Source organism: Saccoglossus kowalevskii, chromosome 8, assembly GCF_978046115.1.
Source record: "Saccoglossus kowalevskii chromosome 8, keSacKowa6.1, whole genome shotgun sequence".
NCBI lineage: Eukaryota > Metazoa > Hemichordata > Enteropneusta > Harrimaniidae > Saccoglossus > Saccoglossus kowalevskii.
The window spans coordinates 4,737,393-4,756,209 of record NC_140648.1 but is presented as its reverse complement, the minus strand read 5'-3'; the positions used below and the strand labels follow the sequence as shown (position 1 = coordinate 4,756,209).

General features: G+C 34.1%; 2 protein-coding genes and 1 long non-coding RNA gene across 3 annotated transcripts; 1 reads left to right on the top strand and 2 right to left on the bottom strand.

The window, feature by feature from the left end:
- Positions 1 to 120: 120 nt before the first annotated feature.
- LOC100377615 (enoyl-CoA hydratase, mitochondrial-like) lies at positions 121 to 6,790 on the top strand. The gene is made up of 6 exons (XM_002733340.3): positions 121 to 284; positions 2,527 to 2,721; positions 2,931 to 3,058; positions 5,290 to 5,494; positions 5,809 to 5,996; positions 6,492 to 6,790. Exons 1-6 carry the CDS (start codon positions 167 to 169, stop codon positions 6,555 to 6,557), a joined length of 900 nt encoding a protein of 299 aa, XP_002733386.1. The 5' UTR covers positions 121 to 166; the 3' UTR covers positions 6,558 to 6,790.
- A 5,733-nt stretch (positions 6,791 to 12,523) lies between these two features.
- LOC146739235 (uncharacterized) lies at positions 12,524 to 13,333 on the bottom strand. The gene is made up of 2 exons (XR_014930136.1): positions 13,195 to 13,333; positions 12,524 to 12,701 (listed from the first exon to the last, which is right to left on the bottom strand). It is a non-coding gene; the product is annotated as an uncharacterized LOC146739235 (long non-coding RNA).
- A 498-nt stretch (positions 13,334 to 13,831) lies between these two features.
- On the bottom strand, positions 13,832 to 18,406 carry LOC102809594 (organic solute transporter subunit alpha-like). The gene is made up of 7 exons (XM_006814717.2): positions 18,355 to 18,406; positions 17,791 to 17,945; positions 17,133 to 17,206; positions 16,659 to 16,817; positions 14,914 to 15,025; positions 14,505 to 14,757; positions 13,832 to 14,127 (listed from the first exon to the last, which is right to left on the bottom strand). The coding sequence occupies exons 1-7, from the start codon at positions 18,404 to 18,406 to the stop codon at positions 13,832 to 13,834; spliced, it is 1,101 nt and encodes a 366-aa protein (XP_006814780.2).
- Positions 18,407 to 18,817: the final 411 nt, after the last annotated feature.

Sequence of the window (18,817 nt, the reverse complement as noted above, 5' to 3'; positions counted from 1 at the left end):
TGACTTTAATTATATATAAGTTGTAGTATTAACGACTATATAGAATTTATGATTCAGAATATCTCACTCAGAAATAAAAAAATGACTGCGAAGGAAACACCAGTAACCTAAAGGTTCTAATCTGGCGAGACTTGCCGTCGCGAGATTTACACGTGAGTTTGTCAACATGGCTGCTCTGCGAAACTTGGCTGCTTCATTTTGCAAACCCACATCTTTACTTTCACGTACTGCAAGTGTACTCTCAGTCTCTGCACGCTATAATATAGTACGGTGCATGTCAACGGGTACGTTTAGTTTACTTTCATCGGTATCTGGTAAATGTTTGCCACGCGTCCATGGTCCTGTCTCACTCATCCATGATTGATAATTTCGATGACCTTTCACCCCAAAGAATATTTTAATTTAATAATTTATGCCAAAGTACCCTGGTCTTGTTTGTATAGATTGTCTATCACATTTTGGTTTCATTCATTTATGCATAATAGTTAGCATGCCTAGTTGAATGGACAAATCAAGTTATACAATGTAGTAAATTTATAGTTTATATATTAGTTTGTTCACAGTTTAAATTGTTTATTTATTATCGTTATGCATAATTTTATTATTTACTTAGAATTCATTTATTTATTTTAATATTAAGTATTAATTATTGGTTTATTCTTTTTATATTTTATTAGATTCACTTTATATTTGTTATTTTATTATTATTAATTGATTTTTTTATTTTCATATTATTTATTTCATTTATGTATTCATCTATTTATTAATAATGTATATGTAGTAGTTTACTTTGAATTATTTTTTTAATTACTCATGTTTCCTATTTATTATTTTACTTATTAACATGTATTAGTTTGTTTGTCATTTCATTGTTTTATTATATTTATTTATATTTCATCATATTGTTTTAATTGTGGGTTTGTTTACTTATTTGTTATTCACTTGTATTCATTACGTATCATTTATTTATTTGACCAGATAGTAACAGCACTCTCACCAGTTCAATGTTTTCTTTCAAAATGGCTGATCGTGTTTAGGTTCATTTTTTGGCTCATGTCTTGCTCAGTGTGGAATATAAAATGCTGAAATGCACTGTATGGTTTTCTACACAAGATTCCAGTTAATTTATTGGCATATGCAGAGATGACATTGTATTCTTCTCCACCTTTAAAAAGGACATGCTGCAATCTATTGGTATTGCTTGCAGTGGAATTTATCATTAAATTCAGATAAAATATAAATTATTGTTTTTAGCAAACAATCAAATATTAATTGTGATATTTGTTACGGAAAATATAAAAACAGTAGACCACTACAAATCTGGTTGTATTACCAATTTAAGGAAAACTCTAAAAAGCTTATTTTAACATGAAAAATTAAATTATTTTTAATATTGATAATGATGCTGAGTGCTTTGCTTTTTATTCAATGGAATGATTGAACCAATTTTGCATTCAAGTTTGGGTCTCTTTTCAAGGTGGACATAATCATATTATAAATAATATTAAGAATGACTACATTTAATGTTTCGTAAACAGTCCCAGTTCATAAAAAGTCGTCCAGTATTGCTTCAAGGAATGAACTTGGTTGTTTTCCACTACATTTAAATGCTACAGGTATACGGAATATTTTTCATTTTTGGGCACACAAACTTGGAGAAGGAAGTTTAAATTATGTAGCTCTTAACAGTGAAATACATCTTGATGAACAAGGTGTTGCATCCTCAATGACAATGGCCAGGGAAATGTTAAAGGAACTTGAAAAATAAATATTTGTACAAATGACCATGTGCAAAATTAAATTTAAATTAAAACAAAAGTGAGAGCTTTATATGATAACTACTGGCAGAATTAAAATAAATAAAGATAAAATGGGAGGAAAAACCAAGAGTTATTATTCAAAACATTTGCTAAAAATTATTACTTTTAAAAATATCTCAATGTAAAAATAATAAATTAAGAAATGCTTCAACAAATATGAGAATTGTTTTTCACATTTGTGAAAAGTGGGTATGAGAGCATGCTTCTCTCCAGAGAATGTGTACAAAATTCCAATAATTCAGTTGTGGATAACTACATACTATTATGTATAGCTCATATTTCCAAAATATATGTACAAGAATAAAATTAATGAAATTATAGGATGAGACTTTACAATTACTCATCTTTTGAGCTGTTTTATTTTTAAAAAATGTGTTCTTACATGTAGTTTGTTTTTAAAATTTTTGAAAGATTAATCTATCTGCCAACATAATTACCTTTTGTAATTCCCTGAGTACCGGTATATCTCACAAATTTGCTACACAAGAGTGTTCAGACTTTTGCTGGTGTACTGCAACATTTAATTGTATTGAATTTTAATAGAATTTGGTACACCTGCTGACAACACTTTTCTTCATTCAGTTTGGCTGTCCATGGAGTCTTTCTGCGTTAAAATGCGGCATATGCTCTAACTCCTGTCCCAATGCACAGTGGTGAATTTGCATATTAAATTAAAATTTTTTTAAATTCAATTTTTTTCAAACAGGTAAATATGAGTACCTTCTTGTTGAGAAAAAAGGAGCTAAAGAGAATGTTGGCTTGATCACACTGAATCGACCGAAAGCCTTGAATGCATTATGCGATGGTTTGATGGTTGAACTTGCTGATGTACTGGATGATTTTGATAAGGATGAAGGTATTGGATGCCTTGTGTTAACTGGTAGTACACGGGCATTTGCTGGTAAGAATTGTATCCTACCTATCAACATATTTGTTTTATATCATCATTCCCCTTTTTTCTCTATTAGAAGTACGTATATGTACAACCATATATCATTAAAATATTACTACATGGTGCAGTAGTAGATTTAGCTATTTATTCATGTGATATGTTAATTATTTTAAATTTAATGACTAACATTAGCTCAACCTTGTTTATTGTTTTAATAGCTGGAGCTGACATAAAAGAAATGCAAGACAGAACATTTCAAGATGTTGCTGGTAAGAATTTTTTGAGTGCTTGGTCCAGATTAGCTGCCAACAAGAAGCCAGTGATTGCAGCTGTTAATGGTCATGCAGTAAGTAATGTTTTTTAAGTTTTGTCTGGGCTATAGTTATTTGTATTCTTAGAAGTGTCAGGTAAATGAGCTCAGCAATGCATGGATGGTTACTTGAAGACACTGTTAAAGCCACTGTCGTATAGCATCATCAACCTATGCTATGTTTATATGGGATTAAAAACTTAATTCGCAATTATAAAAATAATTATTTTGTTTCTAAATTAATAGAATTCCATATTTGTCCAATAACACTGCCCATCGAAAACTTCTTGTTTCAGCAAATAGACAATCTTTTGGTTTGGTTTGATTTGATTTGATTGATTTATTTCACCAGAAATAAAGAAACTGTACATTTATTTAAGAGTCACAGAAAATGTATAATGCGGGTCCAAGTTTCAGAAATAATTTCTTGCACTTAAATTAGAGTCCAATTTATGTTTTCCATAGTAACTGACGCCAATGTAAAAATGTGATTCGAGTGAAAGTTGTAGATACTTCAATGATCAGTACATCTTTCTAAAAGTCCAATTTTTTTTTAAATCCTGCTGTTTTTCACCAAATTTAATGCAAAAAGATATTACTGCAACACTTATAAATCACGTCTGTGTTGTGTTTGTCATGTGTCACAATTCAGAAATTCAGGAATATGCTTAGCTAACACCACCCAACAATCAGTTTGAAAAACTGGCTTGACTTATAAGGTCAAATGACACAGTTTCAAGTCAAATTGTGGATAAAACAAACATGGTAGATATATTTTCACTTTGAGTTTGTGTGTGAGCATAAATAGTTGGTTGTGCTGAAAATAATTTTACTTGCATTTCATACATCACGTATGACCCATCCTCCAAAACATCACCCAGGATAGTCGTATCAGACAAATACTGATATAACATTGTGAGTAAAAAATGACTATAGTTGATATTTTGTTGAAATTGTCACTAGTACAATGTGTTGCAATATAACATGATGTGAACATAAATGGATGCAATGTTTTTTTTTTGTTTTTTTTTTAATGATAATGATTTTTAGTCCTTGTTCAGACGCAAGCCGAAAACGGGGACTTATGTTTTGACCCTTATGCGTTCGTGCGTTCGTGCGTCCGTGCTTCCGTGTGTGCGTCTGGACCTGTATCTTAGAAATGCCTGGACGAATCATGATCAAACTTCACACATACATCATACATGGTATTATACATATGCACATCAATTTGTTTCATGATCTGATTCAAGATGGCCAAATGGCTAAAAATCATCAAAATCAAGCACTTTTCGGCTGTTTCCTTATGGATTTTGTTCAAACCTAGTATATACATTAGACATTATGGGACTTTGATGCAAACAATTTTATTTTTCAGATCCGATTCAAAATGGCTGACTGGCGACCATTTTGTTTTAATGAATGGGCTTCTAGAGCCATATCTCTGACATGCTTTGACTGATTATGTTCAAATTTTTAATAATATTCATTATACATCATGTCATAGATATACAAATATATTGGTTTGACGATCCTATTCAAAATGGCCGAATGGTGGCCATTTTTGTGCTAAAAAAATCATCAAATATCAAGCATTTCTGGCATTTCTAGATGGATTTTGTTCAAACTTGGTACATACATTAGACATTACGGGTTCCTGATGCACATCATTTTATTTTTCAGATCGGATTCAAAATGGCTGTCTGGCAGCCATTTTGTTTTAATGATTGGGCTTCTAGAGCCATATCTCTGACATGCTTTGACTGATTATGTTCAAATTTTATATATTCGTTGTACATCATGTTATAGATATACATGTATTCAAAATGGCTGATTTTGAATGCTGTTGCAGAGCAATATCACTCAATATGGACAAGTACTTGTTTGACAATCAGATACAAATGTCAATCATTTTAATGTTAAAAAATCATATTCCTGACATGGTTATATTCCAGCTATATTACTATAAACAAAACTATATATCTTATATTTGATAACGGGGACTGTGCCTTGCATGGCTTGTTTAATCAATTTTTACTCTGAAATTTTGATTAGTAGAAAATGTCAACATGATTTTGTATTCTAAAAGCTTGACTGTTCTAAATAAAAGCGCTCTAAATAAGAATTTTTATGGTACATTTTGTCTTCTATAATTATTAGGACATACCATCACATAATCCTATAAATAGTATTTACATGGTTAGTACATGTATGTCCAATCTGTGTGACCAGTCCATTAATAAAACAAAACAATTGTGATATATTTGTAGCTTGGTGGTGGATGTGAAATTGCAATGATGTGTGATATAATATATGCTGGGGAAAAAGCCAAGTTTGGTCAGCCGGAGATTTTGTTGGGAACTATTCCTGGTGCAGGAGGTACTCAGAGACTACCCCGTGTTGTTGGCAAGTCATTAGCAATGGAATTAGTATTGACTGGTACAAGTATCAGTGCAGCGGATGCCCTCAATGCAGGTATTGCTGTGGTGTGAAATTTATGAATAAAGGTGGACACACAGAGGGTCTCTAATGAGTGTGTGTTATTGAGTTTGCAATTAGCTACCATGTACAGATTTGTATTACATTGTATAGATAATTATTACACTGTGTTATTACACTAAACTACAATGATATATCGGATAAATTCTTTAAATGTGATGCAGTTAGTATTGGTACTCTTTCTAAAGATGTGAAACTTATTCCAATACAACAATTACTAAACGTAGCAATTTTCATATTGTGCATTTTATTAAGTAGAACATGTTTTTCTGTTCTTCAATCTGCCCTAGGTCTTGTGAGTAAAGTTTACCCTGTTGACACAGTTGTTGATGAGGCCATCAAGACAGCTGAAAAGATTTCCAGTAATTCCAAAATGATTGTAGCTATGTGTAAAGAAGCTGTCAACAGATCTTATGAAAATACTCTCCAAGAAGGTTTACTCTTTGAAAAGAAAATTTTCTATGGAACATTTGCCACGGTTCGTTATTTCAAAACATTTTTTAAGTCACTTGTGCTTTTGTTGTAGATTTGATGCTGCGTATAACTATATGATGTTTGTCTTGTGAAATTATTGACCATTCTTCTCTTAGAATTTGAAGATGTTAGCATTCACTCTCCCGCTAGATGCCTGCAAAGAAATATTTCATTAAGTGTCATAATTGCTGTAGTTTACGATGAGTGATGCTGTGATTTTAAAGCGTGGTGGTCGCCACGCAGCGAGTGTTCGAATTTCATGTAAATAAACAATGTATTTTACCTGCGTTGTATACGTCGCTACGAGTCTCATATCGAACAGGACACGACATGACGACTGCCGCCCTTTAACAATATATGCAAATTTAGGTAGCAACTTGTAAACCAATGGGTGTTATCCAACCTCAAATGTATGATACTGACCAATATGCACTTCTCATTTTTGTTAACTGCGTACAATAAATACAGAAGTATAAATTTTTTTTTGTCTTTACTGCAGAATGACAGAAAAGAAGGCATGACAGCATTCACTGAAAAAAGGAAAGCAAATTTCACAGATAGTTGAGCATCTGAAGTTCTGTGAATGTTTTCTTGGATAAATTCATCAAATTAAGAGTATCAGCTTTGCAGCTTATGTGGGTAGCTTACAATAGCGTGAATGCAGATTGGGGATCACACTTATAAACTCGTCTTGTTCTTGCAGTGTGTTTTTTGTTCATTACAGAACATCTATAAAAACATAATGACTCAAAACTAATCATGTTTTATTATAAATAAAATGTATAATTCTTAGAACGATTTATGTTGATGAATTATTGTGTGATTATGCATCTGTTTAAATTACTACTCTGACTACACACTAAATCGATATCGTTGTATAACTCTCATGATAATTTGCAGATTATCTGTTATTACATGCTAGTACTGTAAAATACTTTATTTTCGCTTGGAATTTATTTTCACTTTTTTCACTGAAGGGATGATTCAGTGAAAATAAAATCCAGCGAATATACATATTACATTTAATTCTCCAAGAATCAGTAAAAATAAACTTCATACCAATCATTCAAAAAGTCTTCAGCGAAAATTAATTCCAGCTAAAATAAAGTATTTTACAGTAATATGTTATAACCAGCTGCAGTGAATGTTGCCCTCGATAGGTGACTTTGAGATAACCATGCCTCAAAAGGCAGTGAGTGAGTGAGTGGGTCGATGGATTTGTGGGTGGTTTATTTGATTGAAAGTGTTGAGAGCATTGATTCCAACATGGGTATGTTCTTAAAGGTCAGTTCAGGTTATTACAAGGATATATCAAAGTATGCACGCAGACAATACAGCTGGTGTACTGTCTGCGTGCATACTTAGAAGTATTCTTGTAATAATCTTATTATTATACATATTTTTCTTCCAAAGATGCACCTTGGGAATGCCGAAATTCAAAATGTTTAGAACACAATCAACTTCTTTGTTTGGAGAGTGGTCAAATCTTGGTGGCAGCCATGTTTGTTTTTATTATTAGAGGACGCTTACATGCGTAATCCATATTTGGAATGCACATTTTCTAATATGAAAATACTCCGTAAAATACCGCAAAATTACAGCATGCTGTAACTTTTGGCATTACGGTGACAGATTTATAATAGTATATAATCTACAAGTCAATCTAGAAATAGATGTGTATGTTTGTTGTAGACTTGGATTGGAGAGATGCATGTATATTTATTCTATTTAATATAGTTTTAGAAGTTTCATGGATGCAGAGACAAACAAAATAACATCTATATGAAGGCATATACACATATAGTCAAGTATTAGAACAATTAATGAAGCTGTAAAATAAATGGCTTCTTTATATCTACTTTTAAAAATGGTTTGTACTTTTCCCACATGTTTGCTTTAATCAGAGGGAATGATAAAAGATATGAAAGGAATCCTGTCATAAGCTTTGCATTCAATATTTTCAGTCCTTTTATGATAACTATGATGTATGTATAATGATGTGAATATAGATGTCCTTTGATTCCAGACAGAGTTGCATACAAAGCTAAGTTTTGTACATGTTACACTAGTGGTCTCTGATATATAATATAAGATAATTTCTTTGTTGTTCGTCATTGACTTTTCATCGTAATATAGGTTTTCATGTCCAGTATTGCTCAGTTCGCTTACATCCCTAAGTTTGGGATCTCTGTTATTCATCTTCACTGGCTGTTCTGTTCATCACCTCTTACCATCTCCAGTCCAGTGATACTTGACATAGTTACAGTGTTGTCAATGTTGTTCTGTTCATAACACTTCTCTGCCTCATCCAATTCTGCCCTAGCTCTCTCTGGGTCCATAACATGTTCCAGATTTCCCATTTTATGACTTCGGAAGAAGGCTCTGGCAAATATCCCAAGGCAGAAAAACTCTATACAATCATAAAATTGTATAAATCTGATGAGTTGAAGATAAAACATATTGATAAGTTGTAGCTTATATCATTCATTAAGTCTGTTATTGTTGAAATTGTCTTGACTATGATTTGAATATTGGGGGGATTTAACATTTATCTACATAGATCAGCATCAATTTCCCCACCCAAGGGACCAATGGAGTGTGATAGTTGGCGATGTCAAATTTTCTGGCATTCAAAATCCCTGATTTGGGGCTAGTTTTGTATTAAAATACCCCCTACAACCTGACAACCTATGCGTTATTACTTGGGAAAATTGAAGGACTGCTTCTGTAGTTGTGAGACTGCTGAGTGTGACAGACTCCCTAAACATACATTGTGGCTATATTGAATATTTTTAAAAAAATCGTGGTAACGTAGAGGCATGTACTTACGTTATGCTGCTCCCAGACTGTTGAACTGCGGAGTACATGGAATAACCCCAGTTGACGACAGCAAACTCAAAATAGAAAGCTGAATAAGGCCAGACTTTTTTATCCCTTGTTTCGCGAACCCGTCGAATGAACAGGAGCCGAAAATGAAATAAAAATAAAATTTTATTTCAGTGTGATTTCTCGTGCCGCCGACTTGTAAGTGCAAACAATCGTTTTTTTTCGCCCGCCGCATAACAAACTCAAGTTGCATTTTCATGATCAAAGTACCGAAGTCTCGCGCAGATGAGAAACCAGGTTATACATGGAATAAAATTTTATTTCATTTCTTCTCTCTGATCAGTGATCTCACTTACAATTCTTTGAGAATCAAACAAATCTAATGAAAAAAAAAAAGAATTAATTTTATTTTTTTTCTGCCCTCCTCAAAAAAATTGCCTTACAAAAACTCGAGAAACAAGGAATAAAAAAAGTCTGGCCTAATGCTAAATATCAAGGAAAGCTGTATTGCCATATATTTATGTGTTATCTTATAGTCCTTGAGTTGTTTCCTGGATGCCTGAAAAGTCATACTTAATGACTGTATGGCAACTAAAGTCGATGCTAAACAAGTGATTGAAAGCCAAAAAATAGGTTCGTTCAGTGTTACCTATTGGGAGAAAAATGTTTGGCTAAAACAAAATCTATCGAGAAATTGACGCTAGAGGGCGTATACGAATAATGCAGACGAACCTTTATTTTTTTTTTTGGTAGTTAATTGCAACGTTTTCTTTCAGTGTTCTCTTAATTACATATGATTTGAATGTGTTGGCGTACCGCACCGGGAACGTATATTCCTCCCATCCAAATGATGACAGAAATGAACAGAACAGTAAGATTGGCCAAAGTAACCTCTAGAACAAGTCATCTCATCCAAGGTTGTGTCTTTCGTAATTACCAAGATATAACGTGAACAATTTATTCGGCAACATTATTAATATCTGCCATTTTCGAATAAAATGAATCTTTCAACAATTTATCTATGGTATATGTAGTTGTTCCATGGAAATGTGCCTTATAGCGGATTTCATGAATACGTGAATTTGTTTTATGACACTTATTTATAAAAAAATTATTCCGAAAGATCCTCACGCTTCCTTCAAATAGAAACCCTTTGGCAACGCCAATTACCCATGGTCCTTAGCGGGATTCTTCAATCAATGGTCGATTTATTGCCACGAAGGCAAACGATAGATTCTATCAAATTTGTAGAAAACACTCAGCAGTACAGTCATTCGTTTGCTGAATAATACCATTATCATTTGGCACGGAATGTCAAAAGAAAGAAGTGTTAACTGACCACAGTGGGGTGTTTTATGGGCGGGATTCATGCGCTATATTTAGGATCAAATTGTTTTTAATCGCCATTTGAAATTTGTAAGCATTTATAAATATTTAATATGAAACGAATCCACGCCTTCATGAAACCTGGTGTAGTGTTCATTGCCAACATTTTAGGAATACCCACATAATATTACTAATATGTTTTGTACATGTCTGATATGTGTAAATAAACTGAATCTATCATATAGATTGTGGAAATGATTGTGTAATTTAATAACCATGAAACAATAGTGCGTAGGAATATTTAGCAAAACAGTGGAAACAATTTGGAATGTGTAATAATATTAAATACTGTGACTCCATGTCTTAGAACCCATGTGAGATGTGGCTCCATGTCTTAGAACCCATGTGAGATGTGACTCCATGTCTTAGAACCCATGTGAGATGTGACTCCATGTCTTAGAACCCATGTGAGATGTGACTCCATGTCTTAGAACCCATGTGAGATGTAACTCCATGTCTTAGAACTCATGTGAGATGTGACTCCATGTCTTAGAACTCATGTGAGATGTGACTCCATGTCTTAGAACTCATGTGAGATGTGACTCCATGTCTTAGAACTCATGTGAGATGTGACTCCATGTCTTAGAACTCATGTGAGATGTGACTCCATGTCTTAGAACCCATGTGAGATGTGACTCCATGTCTTAGAACCCATGTGAGATGTGACTCCATGTCTTAGAACCCATGTGAGATGTGACTCCATGTCTTAGAACTCATGTGAGATGTGACTCCATGTCTTAGAACCCATGTGAGATGTAACTCCATGTCTTAGAACCCATGTGAGATGTGACTCCATGTCTTAGAACCCATGTGAGATGTAACTCCATGTCTTAGAACCCATGTGAGATGTGACTCCATGTCTTAGAACCCATGTGAGATGTGACTCCATGTCTTAGAACCCATGTGAGATGTAACTCCATGTCTTAGAACCCATGTGAGATGTGACTCCATGTCTTAGAACCCATGTGAGATGTGACTCCATGTCTTAGAACCCATGTGAGATGTAACTCCATGTCTTAGAACCCATGTGAGATGTGACTCCATGTCTTAGAACCCATGTGAGATGTGACTCCATGTCTTAGAACCCATGTGAGATGTGACTCCATGTCTTAGAACCCATGTGAGATGTGACTCCATGTCTTAGAACCCATGTGAGATGTGACTCCATGTCTTAGAACCCATGTGAGATGTGACTCCATGTCTTAGAACCCATGTGAGATGTGACTCCATGTCTTAGAACCCATGTGAGATGTGACTCCATGTCTTAGAACCCATGTGAGATGTGACTCCATGTCTTAGAACCCATGTGAGATGTGACTCCATGTCTTAGAACCCATGTGAGATGTGCACTCATGACTATTTTACCTGACATACTAAAACCATTTGCCTAGCACAACATACAGTAGATTACAGCAAAATCAAGCATCCGTTATTAGCACTCCGGCATTCACAAAATATGATGAAAAATGCGTTCTTAACAAAACGCAACTTACCTTTATTGTTAGGATGTTTAGGAATCTTTCCTTCCCCAAATAATGCTAATTATTACATATGTACTGCAGTTTATTTTGATTCGTCCCTGAAATCAAAATCGGTATTTCCACACCCCATATGCAAATGAGGTCTGCGAGCAAACAAAGTATATATGCAAATTTAGGTAGCAACTTGAACCTGTAAAGTAACGGGGATAGGTAAATGGTGACTCACCAATTTTTTCTCATCATTTATCCAACCTCAAATACTGTGATGCAATAAACACAGGAGTACTGATAATGAAGTTTTGTCTTTATTGTAGAATGACAGAAAGGAAGGCATGACATCATTCAATGATAGTTAAGCATTATTATATGTAATGCTGTGAATGTATTTCGTTTTGCAGCTTATGTGGGAAGCTTACATGGCATCAATACAAATTGGGGATCACACTTATAAACTCACATTAAAAAATGTATAATTCTTAAAAAAACTATTTTTGTGATGTTGATGCATTATTGTCAATCTGATTAAAATCTGATGTAGTGTACGGGCTTTAATTATTTTGGCTATAAACTTATTTTAATTTTATTTTTTATTACTTTTGTTATTAATGCCTTTTTATTTTATTATTTTACTTTGATTTTGATTTTTTTTAATTCCGCCCTACATACATCTGATCCGACGCCTACGTAAGTCCCGTTCAAATCTCGCGTAAGTAACAGCCAATCACAGGCCCCCTTTTATAGAGGCTGTCGGTTGCTTACTTTTCAGTGTAGCGATACTCTACGGGCAATCTTTCTGTACATTATATTTTGCCCACTTGAATAAACCATTAATAGAAAATTGCTAGTATATTTTTATTTACAAAAGAAATTCCACAGCATTTTCCAATTTTTGTCATTACATTGAATATTTTGTTCACTTCCAACAAATGTGTACACTTCCTGATACATCTTCGCCAGCCAAGGTTCGTTTATTCAGTCATCGCTTCAATTTTACATCAAACACTGAGCATAATTATCTAGAATGGAAGCAAAAAAAAAAGTAAATCGTAATGATTAGAACACTGTAAACAGCTATAGTAAACAATGCAAATTTTAAATTGTATAACGGTCACCGGCCCACGGCATCGACGCAGAAAATTGGAGCAATAAAATATTTCCTGATCAATTGCGATGTGTTCCAAATAAAAAATATTTTATTCCAGTCCAAATCAGCTCAATTACTTTGATAAAGAGTTATTGTATAATGTACAAAATGTTGATACATTTTGATGAATATTTACAGCTACGGCTTCAATACCGTAGACGGTTTTGACCCGATCGTCAACAAAACATCACCCGTCTCCAGGGCAAGCGACTGGAAAAAGACACCGGTGTTCGGTCGAACCGGTGGAAACAAAATCGTCACTCCCAGAATAACTACGCAAAGTAACGATCTAAACTCGAACCATTCGAGCCACAATATAAACATAAAAAAATGACTTTCGTTGCATTTGACAATGATAAACTTACCGAAAAGCCATGTTCTTCTCGGTCCTAACGTCGGTATAATCCGCCATTTTATGTTTGAGTGTGTTTGCCACCTGACTCTGCCCAGTGACGTCATCATGTGCGCTATAGAAGAAGGTCTGTGATTCGTTGACTAAAATCGTCGACAGTGGGTCTCGTTGAAATCTCGTTACATAGGCATCGGCTCAGATGTATGTAGGGCGGAATTTTAAAAAAATCACAAAATCAAAATCAAAGTAAAATAATAAAATAAAAAGGCATTAATAACAAAAGTAATAAAACATAAAATTAAAATAAGTTTATAGCCAAAATAATTAAAGCCCGTACACTACATCAGATTTTAATCAGATTGCATTATTGTGTGATTATGCAACTGTTTGATTGCTACTTGGACTGCACACTAAATCAATTATTATTTTCCTCACGTTTGCTTTAATCAAAGGAAACGATAACAGATGTTGAAAGGAAACCTGTTAAGAGCTTTGCATTCAATATTGTGAGTTTCACAGCCCCTGCATGATAACCTTATTATATGTGAATATATATAACATTTCTAATTCTAGAGTCTTCACTAGACATGATAAATGAGTTTCTTATTGTGATTACATTATTTTGCATACAAAGCTAAGCTCTATACACGTTACACTATAGTGGTCACTGATAGATCAATATCTTCGTTGTTCTTCGCTGACTTTTCAATGTAACAAGGGTTTTCATGTCCAGTCTTGCACATCTCCAGTCCAGTGATACTTGACATAGTTACAGTGTTGTCAATGTTGTTCTGTTCATAACACCTCTCTGCCTCATCCAATTCTGCCCTAGCTCTCTCTGGGTCCATAACATGTTCCAGATTTCCCATTTTACGACTTCGGAAGAAGGCTCTGGCAAATATCCCAAGGCAGAAAAACTCGCATACAATCATAAAATTGTATAAATCTGATGAGTTGAAGATAAAACATATTGATAAGTTGTAGCTTATGTTATTCATTAAATCTGTTATTGTTGAAATTGTCTTTGACTCTGTGATATAAGAATAGGAGAATTTAACATTAGTACAACAGCGTCAAATTCCCCACCCAAGGGATCTGAAAGAAGTGTCAAACACGCAACAAAGGGGGGTGTAATAGTGGGCAATATTTCCTGTGGAATGACATTCAAAATCCCCACTGTGTGCCCCATCCTGAAAACCTGTGCACTATTACAGCTTTTCCACTTATGAGGCAGACATATGTGACAGATTTCATTAACATACATTGTAGGCATATGAATTATTTTTAAAAAATCGCGGTAACGTAGAGGAATGATGTACTTACGATATGCTGCTCCCAGACTGTTGAACTGCGGAGTACATGGAATAACCCCAGTTGACGACAGCAAACTCAAAATAGAAAGCTGAATAATGCTAAATATCAAAGAAAGCTGTATTGCCATATATTTATGTGTTATTTTATAGTCCTTGAGTTGTTTCCTGGATGCCTGAAAAGTCATACTTAATGACTGTATGGCAACTAAAGTCGATGCTAAAGAAGTGATGGAAACCCAAAAAATAGGATCCTTCAGGGTTACCTGTTAGAAAAAATAAAGTATGGCTAAAACAAAATCAATCGAGAAAATGACACTTGAGGGCGTATGCGAATAATGCAGACGACTCTTGGTAGTTAATTGCAATGTTTTCTTTCAGTGTTCTCTTAATTACACTATGATTTGAATATGTCGGCATACCTCACCGGGAACGTATAGTCCATCCGTCCACAGGACAATAGAAATGAACAGAACAGTGGGATTGACCAAAGTAACCTGCAGAACAAGTCGTCTCAGCCAGGGTTGCGTCTTTCTAAATTACAAAGATATAACATTATTAATATCTGACATTTTAGAATAAAATGAGTTTTTCAACAATTTCTGTATCTTACACCGGATTTCATGAAGGCGTGAATTTATTTTATGGTCATTCATAGATTTATAAAACATTTATCCCGAAAGATCATAATGTTTTATTTGGACATAGACACACTTTCAAGTTGGTAACGCCCATCACCCATGGGTCTATAGCGGGATTCTTCAATCATTGGTCGATATATTGCCATGAAAGCAAAAGGATAGATTCCATCAAATTTGTTTAAAACACTTGAAATTACAGTGATTCGTTTGCTGAATAAATTTAAAAGAATGCACGTAGAAGCAGTACCACTATCGTTTTGCACGGAACGACGGATAACAAAGAGGATAACTACCCGCAATGGAGTATTATATGGGCGGTATTCATCGGCTACATTTAGTGAGAGATCAACTGAAGTTGTTTTTAATCGCCAATTGAAATTTGTAAACTGTTATAAATATTTGATATAACACATTGCAGTATTCATTGGCAACATTTTAAGAATACCGACATAATATTACAAGTACGTTTTATATTTGATTGTTATGTGTAAATGAACTGAATCTATTAGATATATGTTACAGACGTTGAAACTTATTATAAAATATAATAGTCGTGAAAAATAATGGACAATTTAACGGTCGTAGGTCGCTGGATAGCATAGCTGGTGTTTGCATTGAACTCGGCATCGGGAATTCCGGATGGGTTAAATGTTTACCAGACTGGGCCAGTGTGCCACACACTTTTTAAAAGGCCAAAGCTGCTGGCTAATCCATTCAATGACAATTTTTTGGGACTCTGGTTAAGGTGCCAGATGACTGTGCTCGACTGTGCGCAACACGCGCAATTCAAGAATTCCTGAGTTTAGGCAGGGTTTATGAGTGAAGTTGTATATACATGTATTAGTTGGCCACAAAATGTGTCGTTCACTTAAGTATTCCAATTCGATTTATTCCCCTAACATATGGTGACTTTATTAATAATTATGTTTGTCGTTGCTCATCATTTTAGTATTCGGGTAACGTGTTTGAAAACCTTTAGTACTGAACTAATATCCACATCAGGATACGATCGCAATACAGATTACGTTGATAATTAGTACAATAAGTTCATTTGTTCTCAATTTAAGGAGCTTCCAAGCCTACAACTATTTCCTATAAAGCGATGTAAGCTTCTACATTATTAGAATTAATAGCCAATTTTCATCTATTTGTAAAATGAAGATGGTATACTAAAAAAATGTGTAAACTGAAGGCCTATCTAGCATATCTACACCATACAATGTGTAAATTGAAGACTAACCTGTCTACACCGAACAATGTGTTAACTGAAGACCTATGTAACCTGTATACACCGAACAATATGTAAACTGAAGACCTATCTAACCTGTCTACATGTGTAAACTGAAGACCTGTCTAAACGCCATATACTGGTTTGTATTCCTTCAGAAAAATCTCCACGTCGGTAAACCAAGTCTGGTGGTCAATTTAAACATGTTTTACTGTATAAAATAAACAATACTAGTTATTTGGTCTGAAATAGTACAATAGTAGTGTGTTCAGTGCTATAGCTCTCTACTACAACTTACCGTGTCATCTTAATTGCGGGTAAACACACACAGCACCACATTACAGGGGGTACGTTGATTTTCACATCTTTGTCCTTCATAAGTAAAATTATAGCATCTCGTCCTCCATAATAATCTATATTCAGCAACGTAAACTGGTACATTGATACTGAAAAATATCTAAAACACAGAAGACAATAATGTAACAAAAAATCATTTTGTGTTTGAAATTTATTATCTACAAATCCCAACGATTCGATTTCTATAACTAAATGTTTACATTCCTGTGCGCATGCTCAGCTAAATAGAATCTATTTTACCAGACATGCTCATCTTAAAGTGCAACTGACTGTGGAAACAGCTCATAGTGCGGCTTTTGACATGAGAATAGCGTGGTAATCAACGTGCAGACTGACTTGTCAACAACTCACAGGGTGGGTATTAAACTGAAGTACAACATAATAATTATGCATATACATAACATATTGCACTTACACGGATGCAGCAAACGTAGTGACGAGTGCAGAACGTGGCACTAACAAACCAAGTAGAGAGGTAATGCTAAACATCTAGATATTAGAAAAAACAAAACAAGTTTTAGAGAATATTTATATGAACAATATCTATATATATCATATATTTTGCAATTAGTGATTTGATCAATCGGATGAAGTAAGAACCCTCGAGTTCCAAGCGATGATAACAACACATGCTAAGAACGCAAAGGCTCATGGGTAGACGCTTGTTTGTATACAATGACACGCTATGGCCACCTGACACATGTGTAGGTGACGACTCCCCCGCTTTAAATCCAAATATTTACTATATTAAATTGATTTTAGAGTAAGATAATCAGTGTCATTAACGATTGGAATTTTCATTGTACATATTCAACTTATATATCTCTGAATTTAGGTTAAATTTACTGATTTTTCAAAAACGCAGAAAACAGATTTTAGCGCACAATTTGACATTTTCCGCTTATGCAGCTCATATGACTACAGCAGGGTGGCTTGTGTGAGCGCCACCACGCACTGAAGTTCGCCCATTGGACGTAATCAAAGAGTGTTAAATTAATACAACCATTATCTTATATACGTATAATCTGACTTATAAACATCGGCGTATTATCGTTGCCACGTTGCATACTTACTGGAAAAATTCCAAGGACCCATATTATTTTATTCCTCCTTGATTTGGTGGGAATATTATTTCGTACGTAGTAGACAGACTCGAAGAATAACAGTGCAGTGAATGCTGTGAGTACAGGTGCGAGCGTGTACATTGCTGTCTGTGCGGTGCTTAGACCTGAAATAATATAAATAAATAAATAAATAAATACATATTTTTTACTATTTTGAATTTTGAATTGACGCGCGACTACAGATCAAAACTCTAGCGACGGTGTGAACTACGTCACTTGTTTACACCCTTATTCAGAAGCGTTGCTAGGGACGAATTATCGATGGTGTTTTGACATGTTTCGTGTTTGTTACACTGGAGTTAACAATGGCATGTGCGTTGTTAATTATTTATAAGCATCATAATTTCTATGCTCAAACGACAGTTTGTATGAATTTATGCAGTGACGTCAGAGATTTGGCGGGTGGAATCGCAAAATAGATCCAGGGTAGATCATGGCGAAGTGAGAAAGTGTCCACCAATCACTAATTGTTTTACGTTGTCTAATTGATGCATGAACATATAACTGATTTACCTGCGTACAGCTCACTGGTATAAGGAACGCCACTACTGCAGTTTGAAGTCATGCTGGAACGATTTTACACTTCTGAAAGATTCTTAAATAAATAAATAAATAAATAAATAAATAAATAAATAAATAAATAAATAAATAAATAAATAAATAAATAAATAAATAAATAAATAAATAAATAAATAAATAAATAAATAAATAAATAAATAAATAAATAAATAAATAAATAAATAAATAAATAAATAAAGCGGGTTCGGTACAATCAAGGAGCTCCCATTTCACATAGATCATCCTATAATTAGCATACGTACTCTGTATAATCAACTCTGATATCTTAGTGACACTGCGCATGTGTTATATTTTTTCGTTTCCATCATGAATGTGAAAAAAGATTTCATTCTTCACATTCATTGGTATTACCAGCATCGCGTGTATTAATGCACGGTTCGTTGAAAAGCAATCAATA

Bases quoted from the DNA above. Each gene is read 5' to 3' on its own strand.
- LOC100377615 (XM_002733340.3), top strand. From the start codon at position 167: ATGGCTGCTCTGCGAAACTTGGCTGCTTCATTTTGCAAACCCACATCT. The intron at 285-2,526 runs GTACGTTTAGTT...TTTTTCAAACAG, and splicing joins AGTACGGTGCATGTCAACGG to GTAAATATGAGTACCTTCTT. The intron at 3,059-5,289 runs GTAAGTAATGTT...ATATATTTGTAG, and splicing joins CAGCTGTTAATGGTCATGCA to CTTGGTGGTGGATGTGAAAT.
- LOC102809594 (XM_006814717.2), bottom strand. From the start codon at position 18,406: ATGACTTCAAACTGCAGTAGTGGCGTTCCTTATACCAGTGAGCTGTAC. The intron at 16,818-17,132 runs GTAAGTGCAATA...TCTGTGTTTTAG, and splicing joins ACTACGTTTGCTGCATCCGT to ATATTTTTCAGTATCAATGT. The intron at 14,128-14,504 runs GTAAGTACATCA...TCAACTCATCAG, and splicing joins CAGTCTGGGAGCAGCATATC to ATTTATACAATTTTATGATT.